At 38.8% G+C, this 22301-nt stretch overlaps 1 protein-coding gene across 17 annotated transcripts in view; it reads left to right on the top strand.

The window, feature by feature from the left end:
• LOC126293318 (poly(rC)-binding protein 3) overlaps positions 1-22301 on the top strand; it is a 559120-nt gene that overhangs the window by 473438 nt on the left and 63381 nt on the right. For 3 of the 17 annotated variants that reach the window (XM_049986504.1, XM_049986478.1, XM_049986475.1), the window contains exon 10: positions 19305-19433. The exons of 11 other annotated variants lie outside the window; for them this stretch is intronic. In XM_049986504.1, the coding sequence (XP_049842461.1) occupies positions 19305-19433 (129 nt within the window). Of the gene's footprint in view, positions 1-18167; positions 18319-19304; positions 19434-22301 lie in introns of all 17 variants that reach the window. 3 more of the 17 variants (XM_049986500.1, XM_049986474.1, XM_049986479.1) reach the window with 2 other exon arrangements.

The raw sequence follows: 22301 nt of genomic DNA, 5'->3' as shown, positions 1-22301 counted from the left end.
TTTGTAAACCCAGAAATTTGTCTCCACATTTTATTTCAGCATTTTCCAATTTTTTGTTTACTGTTTGAAACTGAATGAAATGAGTCTTATTTACAGTGAGGGACAAACCATTTGCTGTGAACCAATGTAGAACTTCTTGGAATATAGGGTTGCAGTGTTCTCTAGACTGCAGTTGGGTACCTAGTCAATCATAATGGTTGTGTCATCTGCAAATAGGGTGAAGTGTGCTTCTTGGGTCCAACACCATGGGAGGTCATTTCAAAGATTAAGAAAAGTAAGGGACCAAGCAACGAGCCCTGCGGCACACCACATTTTAATGTACCCCAATCTGAGCTAGCAGGCACCTTTGGACAATAGTTTGATACTACCTTCTGATTTCTGTCATCTAGATATGACTCAAGCCACATCCCTACTTTATCTTCTAAGCCATAATGCTCAGGCTTTCTTAGTGGAATCTTGTGGTCTACACAGTTAATTGCTTTTGACAGATCACAAAAAATTCCAACTGGTGACATTTTCTTGTTAATTGATTCAAGGAGTTGGTTGACAAATGAGAAAATGGCTTGTTCACTCGAGACACCCTTTTGGAATCCAAACTGATTTTTATTGAGGATGTTATATTTATTAAGGTGGGCAGATTCTATTGTACATAAGTTTCACAAGGATTTTTGAAAGACTGCTTAACAATGAAATTGGGCGGTAGTTAGAAACCTGTGCTTTATCATCCTTTTTGAAGAGTGGTTTAACAACTGCAAATTTTAGTCTATTAGGGATGGTACCTTGATTTAGAGATTTATTAAATATGTGTCACAAACCTTTAAGAATATATTTGTGGCAATGTTTCAGTACTTTGATAGATATATTTTCTACACCACTGGAATTTTTGTTTTTGATTTGGCATATCATCTTCTCGATCTCATCTGCTGTGATGTAGGGTACATACATCAAGCTAATTTTTCTCTGCACAGCTTTTTGTAGAAGGTTCATGGCTTCTCCATAGACCCCTTACATGCAATTTGATCCGCTGCTGTCAGAAAATGATTGTTGAAGATATTGGGCAACTATTTCCCCTTCATCTTCCATGCTTCCATGGTGACACACTTGGATACTGTCTGTATCCTCTGAAACTTTTCCTGTCTCCCTTTTTACTGCCTTCCAATTTTTTTCTATTTTATTATTTGATCTGTCAATTTCAGATTCAGATCAAATAATAAAATAGAAATTTCAGATTCCTACCCTCATGAACCATGGGCCTTGCCGTTGGTGGCGAGGCTTGCATGCCTCAGCGAAACAGATGGCCGTACCGTAGATGCAACCACAACGGAGAGGTATCTGTTGAAAGCCCAGACAAACGTGTGGTTCCTGAAGAGGAGCAGCAGCCTTTTCAGTAGTTGCAGGGGCAACAGTCTGGATGACTGACTGATCTGGCCTTGCAACACTAACCAAAATGACCTTGCTGTGCTGGTACTGCGAACGGCTGAAAGCAAGGGGAAACTACGGCCGTAATTTTTCCCGAGGGCATGCAACTTTACTGTATGGTTAAATGATGATGTCGTCTTCTTGGGTGAAATATTCCAGAGGTAAAATAGTCCCCCATTCGGATCTCCGGGTGGGGACTACTCAAGAGGACATTGTTATCAGGAGAAAGAAAACTGGCGTTCTACTTATCGGAGCGTGGAATGTCAGATCCCTTAATCGGGCAGGTAGGTTAGAAAATTTAAAAAGGGAAATGGATAGGTTAAAGTTAGATATAATTGGAATTATTGAAGTTCGGTGGCAGGAGGAACAAGACTTTTGGGCAGGTGAATAAATACAAAATGAAATAGGAGTAATGCAGGAGTAGGTTTAATAATGAATAAAAAAATAGGAGTGTGGGTAAACTTTACCAACAGCATAGTGAACGCATTATTGAGGCCAAGGTAGACACGAAGCCCATGCCTACTACAGTAGTACAAGTTTATATGGCAACTAGCTTTGCAGATGGTGCAGAAATTGATGAAATGTATGATGAGGTAAAAGAAATTATTTAGGTAGTGAAGGGAGATGAAATTTTAATAGTCATGGGTGAATGGAATTCGAGAGTAGGAAAAGGGAGAGAAGGAAACATAGTGGGTGAATATGGATTGGGCAGAGAAATGAAAGAGGAAGCCTTCTATAGCCCTCTGTCACATAACCCGATTGCATTAACTTAATATTGTGGCCAAGTTTTGCCATTGAAAGGCAGAGGAAGTGTTGCTGCAATCTGCTCGCACAGCATTAGCCTGATGCCATGCTGCACACAGACAATGTACACACAGGAGGCGGACCATGCCCAGCATGCGTGTGACCCGGATCCCATACTGAGTGCATGACTGCAGTGTAAGCACCTTGTCATTTGACCTATTATGGTAATTTTCACGTGCAGGCTTACTATGTCTGTTAAGAGGAAAATCTTCCAGAAACTTCAGGAATGACACAAACAGAGGACCCACTCTAAAACCAAACACACCTTCTGATAGTCACCTGTGTGTTGTCGCCAGGCTAGAGACTTAAAATATTGGAGGAACTGTCTGAAGAACAGCAGTATTGAGAACGCAGACTCAGGATTGTGAGACCGCATGTAGCCAATTAGTGGGACTGTGCTGGTCGCATACAGTAATAAGAGGCATTGAGTTAGAGCAACTCTCTTCAGTAATGCTAAGAAAAGACTTCCATTGAATTTTGGTTATTCAGAGTTTCATTTAGCCCCGAGTTTTCTCGACGAGTTACACCGAGTTCCGTGTCTCGGAACCCTCATTAGCTTGTAGATTCCTTACAGGGTGGAGTCCTTTACGCTGCAACTGACAAGTGACTTTCACAAGGGCAGCGTAAAGGACTCCACCCTGTAAGGAATCTACAAGCTAACGAGGGTTTCAGGACACGGAACTTGGTGTAACTCGTCGAGAAAACTCAGGGCTAAATGAATCTCTGAATAACCAAAATTCAATGGAAGTCTTTTGTCAATCAAATCGTGTCCTCCTTACCCCTTCTCGGAACATGACACATCTATAATTGCGTAAGTGTTACCAGTGCAGCATTTTATGCATGAACTGGCCTCTTAGTTGTGTCCTGTAAATATCTGATGGGATCCGCGTCGGCCAAATAATTTACACAGGTCGTCTGGATGTTCTTCGACCAGTCACAAACAATTGCAACGTCATCCATAAAAATTCCATCATTATTTGGCTACAAATGGTCTTCGAGTAGCCAAATGTAACCATTTTCAGTCACTGTTCAGTTTAGTTGGACCAGAGGACCCAGTCCACTCCACGTTAAACAGCCCACATCATTACAAAGCCACCACCGGCTCGCACAGTGCCTTCTCGACAACGCTGCTTCGTGGCATCTGCGCGCACTCGAATCCTAATGTCAGCTCTTACCAATTGAAATTGGGACTTCTCTGATCAGGCCACAGTTTTCTAGTCGTGTAGGGTCCAATTGATGTGATTACGAGCCAGGAGAGATGGTGCAGGTGACAATGTGCTGTTAGCAAAGGCACTCACATTGGTCATCTGTTGCCAGACTCTGTTAACACCAAATTTTCCCACACTGTCCAAACAGATGTGTTTGTCACACAACCCACATTGAGTTCTGAAGTTATTTCACACAGTGTCATTTGTCTGTTAGCAATAACAACTCTACACCAACCCTGCTGCTCTCGGTTATTAAGTGAAGGCTGTTGGCAACTGTGTTGTCCACAAGAAAGATAATGCCTAAAATTTCGTATTCTCGTCAAACTCTCAACACTGTGCATCTCGGAATAGTGGATTCCATAATTACTTCTGAAATTTAGCGAACCATGCAACTAGCTCCAACTACCGTTCCTCGTTCGAAGTCTTTTAATTCTCGTCGTGCAGCTGTAGTCGTACCAGAAACCGTTCCGAGTACAAGTGACAGTCCCACCAATGCGCTGCCATTTGATACCTCATTCACGCAATACTACCGTCGTCTGTAAATGTATGTATTGCTGTCCCGTGACTTTTGTCACCTCAGTGTAAATGAACACCAGGTCATCCATTCTCCTACAAACTACCGCTCTGTAAAATAGACACTCTGACAACACTGTCAGTTGTACTGCTCGAAGTGTGTTTTACGCAACGATTGTTGTCACACGCACCACTGCTTGGGCTTCCTTGATGATGTTGCAAATTCTTTTCAACGTAGTTGCGAGACCTGTTATTCCACAGTGCGTGGTAGCCCTTTCCCTTTCTGTTTCTGCTTATGAATGCCAATTCTCAATACTGTCATTGTTACTAGCACAAATTCATTAAATACACCCACAAGGCATTATATACAAGCTAAAAATATAATTAACGCTATGTCTCTTTTTTGAGGAATTTTGAAGTATGGGCATAAACAACTTTCTTCTAAAATAAAAAAATAAATAAAAAATTACAGTTCTGTGTTATAAATCTGTTTCGAGTACCTGTTTCTTCAGTATGGAATGCATTGACTTATTCCATATGGATTTCTACAGAAAAGAGTGTTTCACTTAATGAGTGTTAATTACAAATGAGATTCAGGAACAAATCATGGTCATTAAGTGAAGTAGCATGTACAGTGTAAAATTGACAATGCAAATAAATCATGCAAAATACATTTGATACATAATCAGTTTTTATTTTATTATTAGTTAAGATACACATTAAGTCACAAGACTTTAACAGTCCCACAATCAGTTGGTAAAAATACAATTTTGTTAGTGATGGGCTTGATAAGGCAGCTTGTGAAACATTACTAAATGCCTTTTGTGAAAACTATGTAGAACAGATAGTTTGGAGCTCCACTCACGATAGAAATATATTGCATCTAAAAGCAGCAAATAGATCTGGCTTCTTCGAGGACCTCCACACTGAAACGGGTATCAGTGACCGTGATATAGTTGTGGAAACAGTGAATACCAATGTCCAAAGGCAAAAAACAAGCAGAAGGATATGTATGGTCAGTAAATTAGATAAAACATCAGTGTTGTCATATCTCAGTGATGAACCTGAAACTTTCAGGACACAGCCGGAGCATGTAGAGTAACTCTGGCACAAGTTTAAAAGAGTAATTGACCATGCACTGGATAGATATGTCCCCAGTAGTACTGTTCCAAATGGGAAGGATCCTTTATGGCATACAGTCACTATAAATAAATTGCTAAGGAAACAGACAACTGCCTAATAGGTGTAAAACAAAACACAGGACTATTGATAGAGAGATGCTGAATAAAATCCATTTGGTTGCCAGGTGGGCAATGCACAATGCATTCAGTGACTACCATAGCAGAATGTTGTCAAGCGATCTTTCACAAAACTAAAAAAAATTCTGGTGATCTGTAAAGGCTGTTAGTGGCACTAAAGTTAGCGTCCAGTCTTAGTGAATGAGATAAGAACTGACAATGAGGGAACCAAAGCAAAAGCTGAAATGCTTAACTCCATTTTCAAAAGTTCCTTTACAAAGGAAAACCCAGAGGAATTGCCTCAATTTCATCCTTGTGCTGCCAAAAAGATGAATGAAATAAGTATTAGTGTCACAGGTGTTGAAAAACAGCTGAAATCATTAAAATTGGACAATGCTCCAGGGCCTGATGGAATCGCTGTTGGATTCTATATCAGATTTGTGACTAAGTTAGCCCTTCTTCAAATTATAACCTGTCAAAGGTCTCTCAAGCAAAAAACCATGCCCAGTAGCAGAGGAAAGCACAAGTAACACCGCTCTACAAGAAGGGTAGTAGAAGTAATCCACTAAACTATCATCCAATATCTTTAACCTCAATTAGATAGTTAGTTATTTAAATGTTCCGTAGATCATTTGAACGATCCTTTTATCAAAATGATGTGGAATGAGTCAGTTTACAGGATATGTATACATGATTAGTGGTGACATTAATGAACACATTATAATTTTATTCCTACTCGTGCAACTTCACTTGGGTCATCTAAGAACCACACACCAATTTCAATGCTTCCTTTTTCGTTGTTCTTTCTTTTTCCTCCAGTCTTCCTTCATCTTTTCATTATGTATCCTTTTTCTCTCCTTGGACCATTTTGACCCTGTCTTCATTTCCCTCCTACCTTGAAATCCTTCCATTTTTAACCCTTTCCTCTTGAAAATCTTTCTTTCTGATTCATCTTTTTCACTTATGTTGTGTCTTTCAACATCTTTCCTAACTTCTTGAATCCATGTTGTTGTTGACTTATTGTCACAGAGATATTTAAAAATCTGTTTGGTTAACCTGTTGCTGTTCATTCTGTATAAGTGTCCAAAAAATAGCAGTCGTCTTTTTTTAGTGTTTCATTTATTGCGATAAACTTCTTCATTGTTTCTTAATGTCCATACCTCTGTATTTTGTGGTGGCCCAAGTATTTTTCAAATGATTTTTCTTTCTAGGACTTCAAGTTTGTGTAGCTTGTAGTTCAGTACTAAACATTCACTTGCATAAAGACATTCTGGTTTTACTACTGTGTTGTAGTGCTGTATCTTCAAATTTTTAGACAGACAGACACTTTTATTTAGACATTACTAGTTATACCACAAGCTCTCTCCACTTTATGTACTCTTTATTCTACAGTGAATTTTTCTAATCCATTTTCTTAGATAATTTCTCCCAAATATTTAAGTTTATTTACCCTCTTTATCTAGTCATGAACCATGGACCTTGCCGTTGGTGGGGAGGCTTGCATGCCTCAGCGATACAGATAGCCGTACCGTAGGTGCAACCACAACGGAGGGGTATCTGTTGAGAGGCCAGACAAACGTGTGGTTCCTGAAGAGGGGCAGCAGCCTTTTCAGTAGTTGCAAGGGTAACAGTCTGGATGATTGACTGATCTGCCCTTGTAACAATAACCAAAACGGCTTTGCTGTGCTGGTACTGTGAACGGCTGAAAGCAAGGGGAAACTACGGCCGTAATTTTTCCCGAGGGCATGCAGCTTTACTGTATGATTAAATGATGATGGTGTCCTCTTGGGTAAAATATTCTGGAGGTAAAATAGTCCCCCATTCGGATCTCCGGGCGGGGACTACTCAAGAGGATGTCGTTACCAGGAGAAAGAAAACAGGCATTCTACGGATCGGAGCATGGAATGTCAGATCCCTTAATCGGGCAGGTAGGTTAGAAAATTTAAAAAGGGAAATGGATAGGTTAAAGTTAGATATAGTGGGAATTAGTGAAGTTTGGTGGCAGGAGGAACAAGTCTTCTGGTCAGGTGACTACAGGGTTATAAACACAAAATCAAATAGGGGTAATGCAGGAGTAGGTTTAATAATGAATAGGAAAATAGGAATGCGGGTAAGCTACTACAAACAGCATAGTGAACGCATTATTGTGGCCAACATAGATACGAAGCCCATGCCTACTACAGTAGTACAAGTTTATATGCCAACTAGCTCTGCAGATGATGAAGAAATTGAAGAAATGTATGATGAAATAAAAGAAATTATGCAGATAGTGAAGAGAGACAAAAATTTAATAGTCATGGGTGACTGGAATTCGAGTGTAGGAAAAGGGAGAGAAGGAAACATAGTAGGTGAATATGGATTGGGGCTAAGAAATGAAAGAGGATGCCGCCTGGCAGAATTTTGCACAGAGCACAACTTAATCATACCTAACACTTGGTTTAAGAATCATGAAAGAAGTTTGTATACATGGAAGAACCCTGGAGATACTAAAAGGTATCAGATAGATTATATAATGGTAAGACAGAGATTTAGGAACCAGGTTTTAAATTGTAAGACATTTCCAGGGGCAGATGTGGACTCTGACCACAATATATTGGTTATGACCTGTAGACTAAAACTGAAGAAACTGCAAAAATGTGGGAAATTAAGGAGATGCGACCTGGATAAACTGAAAGAACCAGAGGTTGTACAGAGTTTCAGGGAGAGCATAAGGGAACAATTGACAGGAATCAGGAATGGGGGAGAGAAATACAGTAGAAGAAGAATGGGTAGCTTTGAAGGATGAAGTGGTGAAGGCAGCAGAGGATCAAGTAGATAAAAAGACGAAGGCTAGTAGAAATCCTTGGGTAACAGAAGAAATATTGAATTTAATTGATGAAAGGAGAAAATATAAAAATGCAGTAAATGAAGGAGACAAAAAGGAATACAAACGTCTCAAAAATGAGATCGACAGGAAGTGCAAAATGGCTAAGCAGGGGTGGCTAGAGGACAAATGTAAGGATGTAGAGGATTATCTCACTAGGGGTAAGATAGATACTGCCTACAGGAAAATTAAAGAGACCTTTGGAGATAAGAGAACCACTTGTATTAACATCAAGAGCTCAAATGGAAACCCAGTTCTAAGCAAAGAAGGGAAAGCAGAAAGGTGGAAGGAATAGATAAAGGGTCTATATAAGGGCGATGCACTTGAGGACAATATTATGAAAATGGAAGAGGATGTAGATGAAGATGAAATGGGAGATATTATATTGCATGAAGAGTTTGACAGAGCACTGAAAGGCCTGAGTCGAAACAAGGCCCCCGGAGTAGACAACATTCCATTGGAACTACTGACGGCCTTGGGAGAGCCAGTCCTGACAAAACTCTACCATCTGGTGAGCAAGATGTATGAAACAGGCGAAATACCCTCAGACTTCAAGAAGAATATAATAATTCCAATCTTAAAGAAAGCAGGTGTTGACAGATGTGAAAATTACCGAACTATCAGTTCAATAAGCCACAGCTGCAAAAACTAACACGAATTCTTTACAGACGAATGGAAAAACTAGTAGAAGCCGACCTCGGGGAAGATCAGTTTGGATTCTGTAGAAACACTGGAACACGTGAGGCAATACTGACCCTACGACTTATCTTAGAAGAAAGATTAAGGAAAGGCAAACCTACGTTTCTAGCATTTATAGACTTAGAGAAAGCTTTTGACAATGTTGACTGGAATACTGTCTTTCAAATTCTAATGGTGGCAGGGGTAAAATACAGGGAGCGAAAGGCTATTTACAATTTGTACAGAAACCAGATGGCAGTTATAAGAGTCGAGGGACATGAAAGGGAAGCAGTGGTCGGGAAGGGAGTAAGAGAGGGTTGTAGCCTCTCCCCAATGTTATTCAATCTGTATATTGAGCAAGCAGTAAAGGAAACAAAAGAAAAATTCGGAGTAGGTATTAAAATCCACGAAGAAGAAATAAAAACTCTGAGGTTTGCCGATGACATTGTAATTCTGTCAGAGACAGCAAAGGACTTGGAAGAGCAGTTGAATGGAATGGATAGTGTCTTGAAAGGAGGATATAAGATGAACATCAACAAAAGCAAAACAAGGATAATGGAATGTAGTCGAATTAAAACGGGTGATACTGAGGGAATTAGATTAGGAAATGAGACACTTAAAGTAGTAAAGGAGTTTTGCTATTTAGGGAGCAAAATAACTAATGATGGTCGAAGTAGAGAGGATATAAAATGTAGACTGGCAATGGCAAGGAAAGCGTTTCTGAAGAAGAGAAATTTGTTAACATGGAGTATAGATTTAAGTGTCAGGAAGTCATTTCTGAAAGTATTTGTATGGAAGTGAAACATGGACGATAAATAGTTTGGACAAGAAGAGAATAGAAGCTTTCGAAATGTGATGCTACAGAAGAATGCTGAAGATTAGATGGGTAGATCACATAACTAATGAGGAGGTATTGAATAGGATTGGGGAGAAGAGAAGTTTGTGGCACAACTTGACCAGAAGAAGGGATCGGTTGGTAAGACATGTTCTGAGGCATCAAGGGATCACCAATTTGGTATTGAAGGGCAGTGTGGAGGGTAAAAATCATAGAGGAAGACCAAGAGATGAATACACTAAGCAGATTCAGAAGGATGTAGGTTGCAGTAGGCACTGGGAGATGAAGAAGCTTGCGCAGGATAGAGTAGCATGGAGAGCTGCATCAAACCAGTCTCAGGACTGAAGACCGCAACAACAACAACATCTGGTCAATATCTGTTGCTAGGGATGCTGAGCATTTTTTATATTTTTCATATTTTTTTTTACAGTTATTCTTAAACCTGGTTTGTTGGATATTTCTTCTAAGAAACTGATTTGTCTTCCAGCATTTCTCAGGTTTTCAGAAAAAATGGCAAAATCATTCGCAAATGCCAAACATTGATTTCAATATCTTTGTTTTTAGTTCCCAGTCTGATTGGTGATAGCTTCTGTTTTTCAATTTTTTCTTTCCATTCTCTTACTATTTTCTCTAGTAAGCAGTTAAAGAGGAATAGAGACAGGCCATCACCTTACCTTACACATGTTTTTATGGTGAATGCCTTCGATATTTCACCCTGAAACTTTACTTTTGATTTAGTGTCTGTGAGCATTTCATGAATACGTTTTGGTAATTTAGATTTGATGCCAAATTCTCTGATCACTTTATTTAGTGTTTCCCTATCAACTGAGACAAATGTCTTTATAAAATCTATAAGTGTTACAACTATATCCTTGGAATTTGTAAGTCTGAGACGAATTATGGACTTTAGGTTGAAAATCTGTTCTGAGCAAGATCTGCCCCTTCTAAATCCACTCTGATATTCTCCCAAATGGCTTTCAAGTGTTGCTTCTACCTTGTTCAGTAGTATTGTTGAAAATATTTTATAACTCACTGGCAACAAAGATATACCTCTGTAGTTATTGATATTTTGCTTATTACCTTTCTTGTGCAAGGGATGGATGAGAGCGACTTTCCAGTCTTCTGGTATCTTTTCAGTTTCCCATGTTTCTGCAAACATGAGCTGAAGGTTAGTTATAATTTTTAGTTGAGACTGTTCAACAAGTTCAACTGTAATAGAGTCTTCTCCACTGGCTTTGCTGTTTTTCGGGGTACTTACTGCTATTTTAATTTCTTGAGCTGTAGGTGGTGGATCTGCTTCTTTATTTTCATGGAGATCTGGCAATTCTAGCTTACAGTTTGTTTCTTCACAGTTCAATAATTTTTCAAAGTACTTTCTTAGTATTTCACAATTCTGGCTGTTTCTTAGGCCTGCTTTACAATTGTCATCTGAGAAGCAAATACTTGGAGCTTGGTAGCCCTTTAGTTGACTTTTAAACATCTGATAGAAATTCTGTGAGTTATTTTTTACAAAGTTGTTTTGTATATCGGGATGTTGTGATTGCTCAAACGATCTTTTAGCACTCTTTATTATTCTTGCTGTTTCTTTCCTTTGCATTATAAATTCATCAAGGTGTTCAGGCTTCCCAGAACATTTCCATTTCTTCCACTGTTTTGTTCTTTTTGTAACTGCTTCTTCACAGATTTCATTCCACCAGACTTTCTTCTTCATTTTTATTGTTTCAATTACATTTTTCGCTGCCCTGTTTATTTCTTTCAGTATTTCTTCCTGAAAATTTTTTATTGCCTCTTTGGTGATGTTGAGCCTATTAATTAATTTTTGCTGTCTCTTTTGGTTTTTATTGAAGAGGAGTTTCAGTTTAATTTTAGTCAGGTAATGATCAGAATCAAATTCCCCGTTTCTTGCTACTTTTACATTCATGATTTCTTTAAAATTGTTCATAGAAATAGCCACATGATCTAACTGGAACTGCCCTATCATTGGATTTGGAGAGATCCATGTTTTTGACTTTCATGGTAACTTTTTGCAAAATATTGACATTACCTTCAACTGAAATGTTCTACAAAGACTGGTTAGTCTTGTGCCATTTTTGTTTGTCATTTTATGGGGTGGATAATATCCCACTTCTCCTTATTTAGAATGGGCCTACTTTGGACCACGCTTGTTCAACTGTTGGGCTTTGATCTTTGCCCAGTACTGTCACATCCTCTGTCAGTGTAACTCCTTCCTTTCTTCTGTTCAGGGGGTACCTTTTCTTCGGGGCTTTTCCTGAAATTCTCAGACTTCCTTCAGGGTGTGTCTCACAGACTGTCTGTTCTGGAGGTCTTTTATTCCCAGTTATTTAATGTCCTTCTAGGTTTCTGTCAGCCCAGTGGTACGAACCTTCTTGTTTTGCCAGAAGGTGATCAGACGGTTGGTCAATCTGTTTGGAGGCAATCTTGCAGCATGGCTACAGAAAGCTGCCCTTCTTTTTCTTGCACAGTCAGAGAGCCTCTCAATATGAAACTTCCTGGCAGATTAAAACTGTGTGCCAGACCGAGACTCAAACTCGAGACCTTTGCCTTTCGCGGGCAAGTGCTCTACCAACTGAGCTACCCAAGCACGACTCACGCCCCGTCCTCACAGCTCTACTTCTGCCAGTACCTCGTCTCCTACCTTCCAAACTTTACAGAACCTCGTCTCCTACCTTCCAAACTTTACAGAGCTTCTGTAAAGTTTGGAAGGTAGGAGACGAGGCACTGGCAGAAGTGCAGCTGTGAGGACGGGGTGTGAGTCGTGCTTGGATAGCTCAGTTTGTAGAGCGCTTGCCCGCGAAAGGCAAATGCCCCGAGTTTGAGTCTCGGTCTGGCACACAGTTTTAATCTGCCAGAAAGTTTTATATCAGCGCACACTCTGCTGTAGAGTGAAAATTTCATTCTAGCCTCTCAATATGTTTGTAGAGCTCCAAGATATGCCGTCTTCTGAATTCCCCAGCTTCTGCTACGGGGCCGAGGATCTTCCTGAAGATTCTCCTTTCTCTGACTGCCAATTTCTTCATCAGACCTCTCCAGTTCATAGAAAGACATTCAATGGCATACAGGGCTTCTGGCCATATGACTGATGTGTAGTGCTTAAGTTTCAGGTTACGTGACAGGCATTTTTTGTTGTAGGTGTTCTTAGCCAGTCCATAGGCTAGTTCCGACTTGTTTACTCTCAAGAATAATGAGGTTTTTTATGACAAGTTGGGTTCAATCCATCTGCCAAGATACTTAAATTTTTCAGTCCTTTTGATCTTTCCCTGGTCTAGTAACATCGTTTTGTTAGCTTCTTTGATGTTGGTGAAGAACTCTGTTCTCTCCAGCGACACTTGAAGATTCACTTTGGCTGCATGTTTTCTGAGGCAGTTTACCTGCATTGTTGCCATTTCAAGAGAATCAGCAATCAATGCCATGTCATCTGCAAATGCCAGGCAATCTACAATCAGTCCTTTGTTCTTATGGCGAGATAACGAAGAATAATATACTACTATTTTTCAAAACAATATCTCCCTCCCTAATTGTGCATTAAAATCCCCATTAATATAAAAACATTTGATTTTGGAAGTTTTGATATTTCTTCTTCTATAAGTTCCCAGAATGCTTCTACTTGACTCGGACTTCTCTTATTGTCATCATTGACTGGAGCATGGCAATTAACAAAGGTATACTGTTTATGTTTGCATTTAACTGTGAGAAGAGATAGAGTTTCTGAACTGGATTTGAAATATGTAATGTTATCTACTAATTTTTTATGGACATGGAAAGCTGTACCAAGTATTGGCATGCCTTTCATGATTTTTATTGCTGGTTTACCCTTAAAAATTCTATGGTTTTTGATTTCTGTAGCATTTTCATCCAAAAATCTTGTTTATTCAAATGCTAAAATTTGTATTTCATGCTTATCTAAGAGAATTTCAAGTTCTTTTTGTTTACCAATTTTTATAATGAGGTGCCTGCAGAGAATTTCCTTTTGAACTTGAGTTTGGAAGGACACCAAGGATGCTCTGTCTCATCCTTAATGCAGATGTTGGGACTCCCCAGAACCCTACGTGCCAATGCATCTCATTAAGTAATGGTAGATTCCTCTTTCGAGTTACCACCTGGGGTAGTGGTTTCTTCTAGTGGACTTCCCATTCTACAATTGAAATTGTACATTTTACATGCTGGGAAATAAACTCCAAGGTACAATCAGATTGTTAGTCCAAAATGATTATTTTCCATGGTTTTTCCATTAGGTTCCTCCAGTCTCTCTGCCGTTGGGAGTTCGGATTTCTCTTCCACCTTTGAGACCACTGAATGGGCTTCACCTGTAACCCTAGGCAGGGGCCCTCGCAAGGTGCAACCTAGCGAGGCAGACACATCATCTCTTAAGTTCTGGAAAGCATTTGACTCGGTACCATAGCTATACTTACTGTCAAAACTTCACTCTTATGTGGTATCATGTGAAACTTGAGACTGGATTGAGGGTGTTTTGGTATGGAGGACACAGCATATTATCTTCGATGAAGAGTTGTCGTCAGCTGTAGAAGTAACTTTGGGTGTGCCCCAGGGAATTGTGTTGGGACCCTTGCTGTTCATGTTGCATATCAATGACCTTGCAGGCTTTTTACAGATGATGCATTTGAGAAGGAACTTTAGCAAAGGAAACTTGCTAATATTTAGTAATAAACTAAAAGAGAAAAAATGGTCTTTTTATCATTGTAACTCAATTGATTCATGGTTTGTGTCTTTTAGAACCATTACTAGGATGAGAATACTACTACTTTCCTTCAGGGTAAAGAGAGATTATATTGAAAATTAGTAAATGCATTTGGGCTTACACTTCATTTTAATTGACATTAATATATTGTTGACATAAAGTTACTATATGTATGGAAATAGGACTCAGCATGCTACAGACAATGTGGAGGAATAATTGCCTTGTTGAAAAATATGCCACTGGATGTACTATAGCCTGTGTGTATGGGCTCAGTGCAGTGTACCTCAGTTAGCTGATACCATAATTAATTCCTATATGTTCATTGTGAATATACATAATGTCCGAAACACTTCAGTGGCAGCATGATGGAAAAACATGGCCATTAGCGAACTGGCACAAAAACATATTTGTTCTGCATCATATATTGAAGGCAGAAGCAATTTTAGCTGCAATGATCATCACCACAGTTCATATTGCACTGTGCAAGGAATGCTTTAATCTCTTTATGTTGGGGACAAATTGTGTAATTATCTTTCTAAAATTATCTGCAGCATTGCTAAAATGGTTTCATTATTTTGAAGTAGTTAGTTATGCCGTTGTCAGGTGAAAAGTTTGTTTTTCTTCTACATGCTAGTAATTCATCATATCCATATTTGATAATCCCTTTAATGTCTGAAACAAGTGTGAAAATACTGAATTTAAGGAGTAAAGGTAACAATTCATTATATAGTTGAGGCACTGAGTCTACAGGCACGTCAGAAACTGAGTGTGTTCTTTAGCTTTGTATGATTCTTCTTCAGAACTAATACACGTGCAAGGTTACATTGTCTTGGAGGACACTGTTGTACCAGCACTGAACAAACAGGTGCATTAGTGCACATGCTTGGAGCAGGATTTGTCTGAAACTTGCATTATGTATATTCAATCAGGAACTCCTGCTTAAAATAATTGGAAGGTAATGAGTAGCACTTTCACCGTTTATTAACTGTATACTCAGTTTCTTTTAGATCGAAGTCTCATATTCATTCTCATCATCAGTAGCAAGGAATGATTACATATTTTGTTGGGGAAAAAGAAGATTCTTGTACATTATCAGTCTCGAGAGCAAAGTTTTGACAACAATTTGCTAATATTTCAAATCAAAACATTAAAGTTTTTTAACGTTTCTTATTTTTGTAATACAGTATAACCCTGTTTTTACTTTCTCACACATAACATTTTACCCCACCTGAGTTTGCACTAACATATTTTCCTGCGATTTATGCTTTGAGACAATGTTCTTGGAGAAAAATCTGATGTAGTTGACATAAAAGTACACTGGCATCGCATTGGCCTCCAGTTAGTGTTTACACGGTTTAGTTTGAATCCAGGGTGCTCTTATTTCAAGCCACAAGTCAAATCAAATACAGCTCCTCATATCCCACCTCTCTGGGATTTATGGGGAGTTGAACTTACTTGTAGTAATTCACATGGAATTAAATTTAGCTTGTTGGACATTTATGTTATGTTGGACTGACAGCAATGAGAATTTAAAATATCTGTCGAAATTATTCGAGTGGGACTAGGGCCACTATGGCCAGTTATTCTTTTATAGAATGTACCACAGCATGTGTTAGTCATACGTCAGTCTTTTTATGTCACCTGAATGACACCTGAAGTATTTTTTTTTCTTCTTTCAATGCAATACAGGGTTTTCATCCCAGAAAGTTACATTTTGTCTTGACACAGTTTCACATTTGATTTAAAGGATATACACTGGGTGAAGAGTGATCCATATATTCAAGATGCTGATTTGTATTGTCTGTCGTAGAGGTTAGACAAGGTACTCCATTAGATACATTCTAAACAATATAATTTGTTTATACAGAATCATTTCCTACACTGCAGCATCTCCTATGTATGTCAGTGTTTCACAAATTCTGGCATGGCTGCCTAGAATACAAGTGGCCGTAATAGGAACTACGCACAGGTGGGCTGTGAGCGGTGATGTGACAAGAGTCTCGCTGCACTGCGTAGTTAAACACAATTGGAATTTATTATTATGTTGCGAATAGTGGCACCATTGAGAGATGGCTTGATGTACATAGACGTGCCGACAGCTTCTGAACAGAGCTGGAGCTGTTGAAACATGGAACTGTGCTTACTTGCCATCTTCTGCAAGTTTCTTAAAAATGTACATTTTGATTGTGTGTATTTACAAAGATTTATTGTTATGTCTACGAAAACCTGCTAAATTCAAAGATTAGCAATATTAAATTCCCACATGATAAAAGATAATTAACATTCAGTACTGGGTGAGGTGGTGCAGTTGTTAGCACACTTGCACTCACATTCGGGAGGAAGATGGTTCAATCCTGCGTCCGGCTATCCTGATTTAGGTTTTCCTTAATTTCCCTAAGTCCCTCCAGGCAAATACCGGAATGGTTCCTTTGAAAGAGCACGGCAGACTTAATCTGATGAGACCGATGACCTCGCTTTTGTCGTCCCCCCCCCCCCCCCCCCCCCCAAACAACCCCCGACATTCAGTATTCAAAATGCTAACACACAAGCTTCTGTGGCAGAATAATTGTTTATGGCAACTTCCAGCAGCATTTTTCAGAACTTCCTTAGGCTGTGCCCATAAATCTAAGCTGTAGGTACATTTTTAGAGTGTGAAAGTTGGAAAAAAATGGTCAGCTTGCATTTGGATGAATACAGTGAATTAGTTCCTCATCCACCCTGTTCACAAAACTTAGCCAAAGTGTCTTCTTCCTGTTCCCTAACTTCAAACTTTGGTTCACTGGGAAGAAATTTTCATCAAATGAGGAAGTGATAGTTGCACTCAGTGAGAATCTTTCAGAGTTTGAAAGGATCTATTTTTTGATGGGAGGGAGGGAGGGAGGCTATACCAAGTGCATACTCCTCAAAAAGAGTTTTTTTACCAGACTTATCAAACCCCGCTTGTTCAACTGTCCAAATGTTTCAACTGTGTATTAAATTAGAACTTTGTGGCCATCTTAATAAATAATAGTCAGTGATGATTGTTTGAACCTTTGAAGTAACAGGATTGATCATCCAGACAGCTGTTCGGTAGGATACAACATTGTGGGGAGCGGGAAAGAGAATTGAGCAGTTATTTGATGTATGAAAACGACACTGCATTGAGTTAATAAGACTCTTGAAAGTGTATGTTGTGACACTGCTTCCTCAAATTTAAGCAAGCAGATCAACTTACTGACGGGGCAGAATAGAAACTTTGATGCAGGTATCTGTAATTTCGTTTCAAAAGGAATGATACACTGTTCATCAATTGTTGCTCAGCCATATGTTTCCTAAGATTGCATTGACTAAAAAAGTCTTTGTGCAAACTGGGCATCCTTCAGGTTTTCCTGAACATTGCAAGCAATCATTGTATTGCTGCGGTAGAAATTTTAGTGCTGTTGTTGTATGATGTCTGTTATTTCCTAGTTTGATAGAAGAGTTTCTTGAGGGTGAAAGCAATTTCAAAACACCAGGGACAGTTATGGTTACTGTTTGGCTGCATTAAGTACAGAACAGTTTCTAAGTGTTTTTGTTGTCATGTAGCTACACCTTAGAAAATGTTAGTTTTCAGTGTCACAATCGCAGACAACAGTCCTATTATTAAAAAAATGATATAAATTTTTAAATATTTGATTTCTGCGTACCTAATGTTTCCTATTTCCTGCTCTGCAGATTTGTGTGTTCTATGCAGCACATTAGAATTTCGTAGTCCGTATATAAACTTCACCTACCTGGAGGAAAGCTTGCCCATTTGTACTAGTGATTGGGACTGCATGTGACATCCCACACTTACATATGCAGTAGTTTTAATGCATTTTTGATTCTGTAAATGATTCTGTCCACACTTCTTCAGCAGTTGTTTTGAATTCAGCTTTGGCCGCCTTGGCGGGAAGCCAGCTACGCACGAACAACCAGAACCGTGCACAGCCTGGAGCTAACCAGCAGACCCACGAGATGACAGTCCCAAATGAGCTGATTGGTTGCATAATTGGAAAGGGTGGCACAAAGATTGCAGAGATTAGGTGAGTGTGACATTGTTCTAAAGATTACAATTGAAATAAAGTTTTGTTTAATGAATACTCTAAACATGCACAGGTGCAAATATTAATATTGCATTAATGTTGGGCTGAAAACAAAAGTCGCTGTTTGGAAGTGTGCAAGTGTACAGTGTACCCCAACTGTGTGTGAATGCAGTTAGGTGCAAATTTTTTGATGTATTACAGAAAAAAGAATAAACCAATGTATCTATGTAAGATTTACAGTACACACGACATGACTGCCTCCTTCCTGTAGCTTCTGATGAGTGGTTCAGCACAGTTTTTGTTTGTGTATGCACAGAACAGAATAACTACTAGTTACTGATAGTACAAATAATTGAGCGGGTCTACTTCACTTTGGAATTTTTCGGTTAGTTACAATGGACGAAATGGGGAAAGGGTGGAGTTTCCTGAATTAATGTTTTGGCCATGTAGCTGTTGCAGAAGTGTTTGTCACAGGCGAACATAAAAAATTGACCATATGTATAAACATGGAATTGATACAAAAGAATGTAGGTAAAGGCTCACCATTTCTTGAAAGAGTGACTTTGTTAGTTCATTTATAGTTGACAAAACATTCATTTTTCACTTTCCAGATTACGAAACTTGAAATGTGCAACTACGTAACTTTAGTTATGAAATGTGCTGAAATTCATGATAACCTACATACATCCATAGATGCAACAAATATGTTAAACATACATATTCCTGGATACAAAAATAGAGAAAGCTCAATTGAGTATACTCAAGTATAATTGGGGCCATCTTACCAGTAGGTCCTTGATTTTGCTCAAGTTTCCCCATTTGGCTTGATTCTTTAAGTCAATCGGCAGATGAGGCTTTCACAGACAGCCCAATCAGAAATGGATTATTTTCACATTCCCTCTGTATGTCATATGTATTATATGTGAATTTTCAAGCCAACTGAGTGCTGTTTGTTGTAATAGATGCTCCTTCTTGTTCTTATGCAGGCAAATTAGTGGTGCTATGATCCGCATCTCAAATTGTGAGGAACGTGAAGGTGGGCCAACTGATAGGACCATAACAATCACAGGCAATCCAGACTCCGTCGCACTGGCGCAGTACCTGATCAACATGAGGTAGGGAGAGTCACATAATTTTCTCTCCACAGATAGTGAATTTCTGTTTGGTGTTCTCGAGGTATACAGTGAAATAACATCAGAGTGCAGTTTTCACAAGAGCATTTGGCTGCAAGTTTTCTTTTTAACTTTCTGCTGACGGTTAAAATTTTATTGTTTTGTATCTCGGGTGCTACAGACTCTTAACAAATTGTTACATGCCTGCTAAGGCCCTAATGAAAATTTACACACTTTACTGGTTTTCTTGTTCCATACATACAAAAATAAAACAGGAAAAATAACTTAAAGAAAACCTGTGTTTTTGTATGTGTCGATGGTTCCTCTTGACTGAAGAAAAGAGGTAATCGATTATTTTCTCAGTTACTATGTTTTAATGTTGTCATGCTAAAACTACTTAACTTGTAGGCTTATTTCTGAACATTATGAACCAGCAGCCTGGTTGTGATTGTGTTCTGCACTAGATGTTATTCCTTCAGTTTTCTTGCCCTGTGCTGCTGCCTCTAAGGTCTTCGTTGGCTTGTTTATTGTTTCGTAAACCTGTTGTCAGTTGCCATTTGCCCAGATGTGTGTTTCTAACTTTTGTATTATTATGCACATTTTTGCATGTTTTGTTCCTTGTTAGCTGTTCATAGTATAGCAGGTAACAGGTTCTCAACTGGAGAAGACATCGCATCAGAGAGGAAATCTGCCCACGGATGAGCCGCCACCATTTTTCTTACCTCTCTTTTATGTCCAGGTCCTTCATCTCTTTTCTGCATTTTTTTCCTTCACAGAAATTTGTTCCTGCCTGTTTGCCCGATACCAAAATGAGAACAGCCATTCCAACGGATTCCCTGTGATGGAAGTTAGAGTAAATATCCTCTCTCTCTCTCTCTCTCTCTCTCTCTCTCTCTCTCTCTCTCTCTCTCTCTCTCTCTCACACACACACACACACACACACACACACACACACACACACACACACACACACACACACACACACCTTTCCACATACTATTGATGCCCAGCTAAAGACCTGTCAAACAATTTCACAGTGGGCTGTCAGTTTTTTCTGTTATTACTTGTGGTGAAATACTGGCTGTTTGCCTAAAAGTTTGTGGGTTTTTCATTTCGTAAGCATTACTTCAAGATGTACATCCACCTGTAATTTCCACTAGCCTTTCTGCTTCATACGGTGCAGAATTTCAAACATGCAGTGTTCATATGTGATCAATAGCATGTAAAGCTCAAATGGGCTTAGCAGAAATATTTGAAATAATTGTTTCTGAGGAAAAGTTATGAACTCTTATCCGAGCTTCAATTTCTTCTCCTACTTCTCTGCACTACAGATTATATTATTGCATTATTAACTAAGACTGACTAGGACTGTATTAACTAAGACTATGTCCCAGTCAGTTTGTACAGCTGGAATTCCTATTACATGGACTTTGGTTGAAATGGAAATTCAGCATTCCTGTAGAGTTAGCTTGCAAAGCACCTCCTTCAAATTCTATTGTTCTCTTACTATTGACCTCATTAGAATTTTCTTGTTTGTCCAGCAATGTGTAAAGAGCAATAATTGAAAAACATTATTGAAAAGCTGCCTAATTTTATGTTTTAACATTTCCCCCTTTTTCGTTCTTTCTTTTTCGTTCTTTCTTTTTATATGAAAGGACTTGAAACAGTTGACTTTCAGTGCCTAATGATTTGTATCAAGGCATGAATGTCACTAAGAGCTGTACTCCCGTTCTGTATAACATATGTCACTTCATGATATCCAGCATTATAATTAAGTCCATAAGTTTATAAATCCCTATATATCAAACATTTCTGAGTGATCGCCACTTAAAAGTGCTTTCTGCAGCTTCTACATTTTTCGGTCATTGGACCTTTTATTTTTGTTAAATTTTGTTTGTTTATTAGTGTTGTTGATTGTTGTAAGCCACTGTTAACAGCTACAATTACAGGTTGTGCATTTTAAGTGGTGATATTCAGTCCCTATTATGGTAAAAACATGACTGTGGCTGATTACTGTGCTATTTTGATTTTTTAGAAAAATAAATCTCTAGTTCTCTTACATGGCACATAAGCCACTACACTTGTATTAATAGCATCTCCATGTGGTGCACGTATATCCAACAGCTTCAGTTACTGTTTTTATTTCCCAGTCTCCAGCTAGTTGCTTCCAAGTTCGCACTCATTGAAAGACAGAACTCATTACTCATTTTCTGAGGCAATTTGTTTTTGCTAGCAAGACCACTGCCAGTAATTATACATTTAGGACTCATCATTGTAATTTATCAGCAGCAAATGAGTCCAGTACTTTCATTAAAATTTTCAACTTCAAGAAATACTCAGAGATGCCTGCATATAACTGCAGTTTTTATTTTATTTTATGCCACATTGGCAGTATTTTCAGGCTGTAAGCAGAGAAGCAGCTGGCTGGAATCACCATGTATGTTTCTTTTAATTGATTTCTTTCATTTTTTCATTCTCTTTTTAACCATTTAAAGCCCAGTGTGAAACAACACAATGCCGTCAGTTACTTTTCCCCGCACCTAAATATGCCAGCAACCTTTTCCTTAGTGTGATGGGGAGAATCAGACGTGCTTATTCTTTCCCATTATCCCATACGAAATGATCCTGCAGTCTGGCTGTATACAGCTATAAAACAGATGCAATTCCCTTCTCATTTGCCAGTTGCCATAGTCCTATAAAGTGATTCAAAATAAATTCTTATCCTCCCTTTTTTCTCCTCATTTGGTGCGTAGGTGTATCAGTGTGGTACAAGCCCACAGGAAATTATACCAGATGATGGCTGTGTACCACGTTATGGTCAAAAATTAGAGGCCATTATGTTTCAACTCACATTATAGTGCATACTTGAAT

Source organism: Schistocerca gregaria, chromosome 10 (assembly GCF_023897955.1).
Source record: "Schistocerca gregaria isolate iqSchGreg1 chromosome 10, iqSchGreg1.2, whole genome shotgun sequence".
Taxonomy (NCBI): domain Eukaryota; kingdom Metazoa; phylum Arthropoda; class Insecta; order Orthoptera; family Acrididae; genus Schistocerca; species Schistocerca gregaria.
The sequence above is the reverse complement of the archived record's forward strand: the minus strand, read 5'-3'. Positions and strand labels throughout refer to the sequence as shown.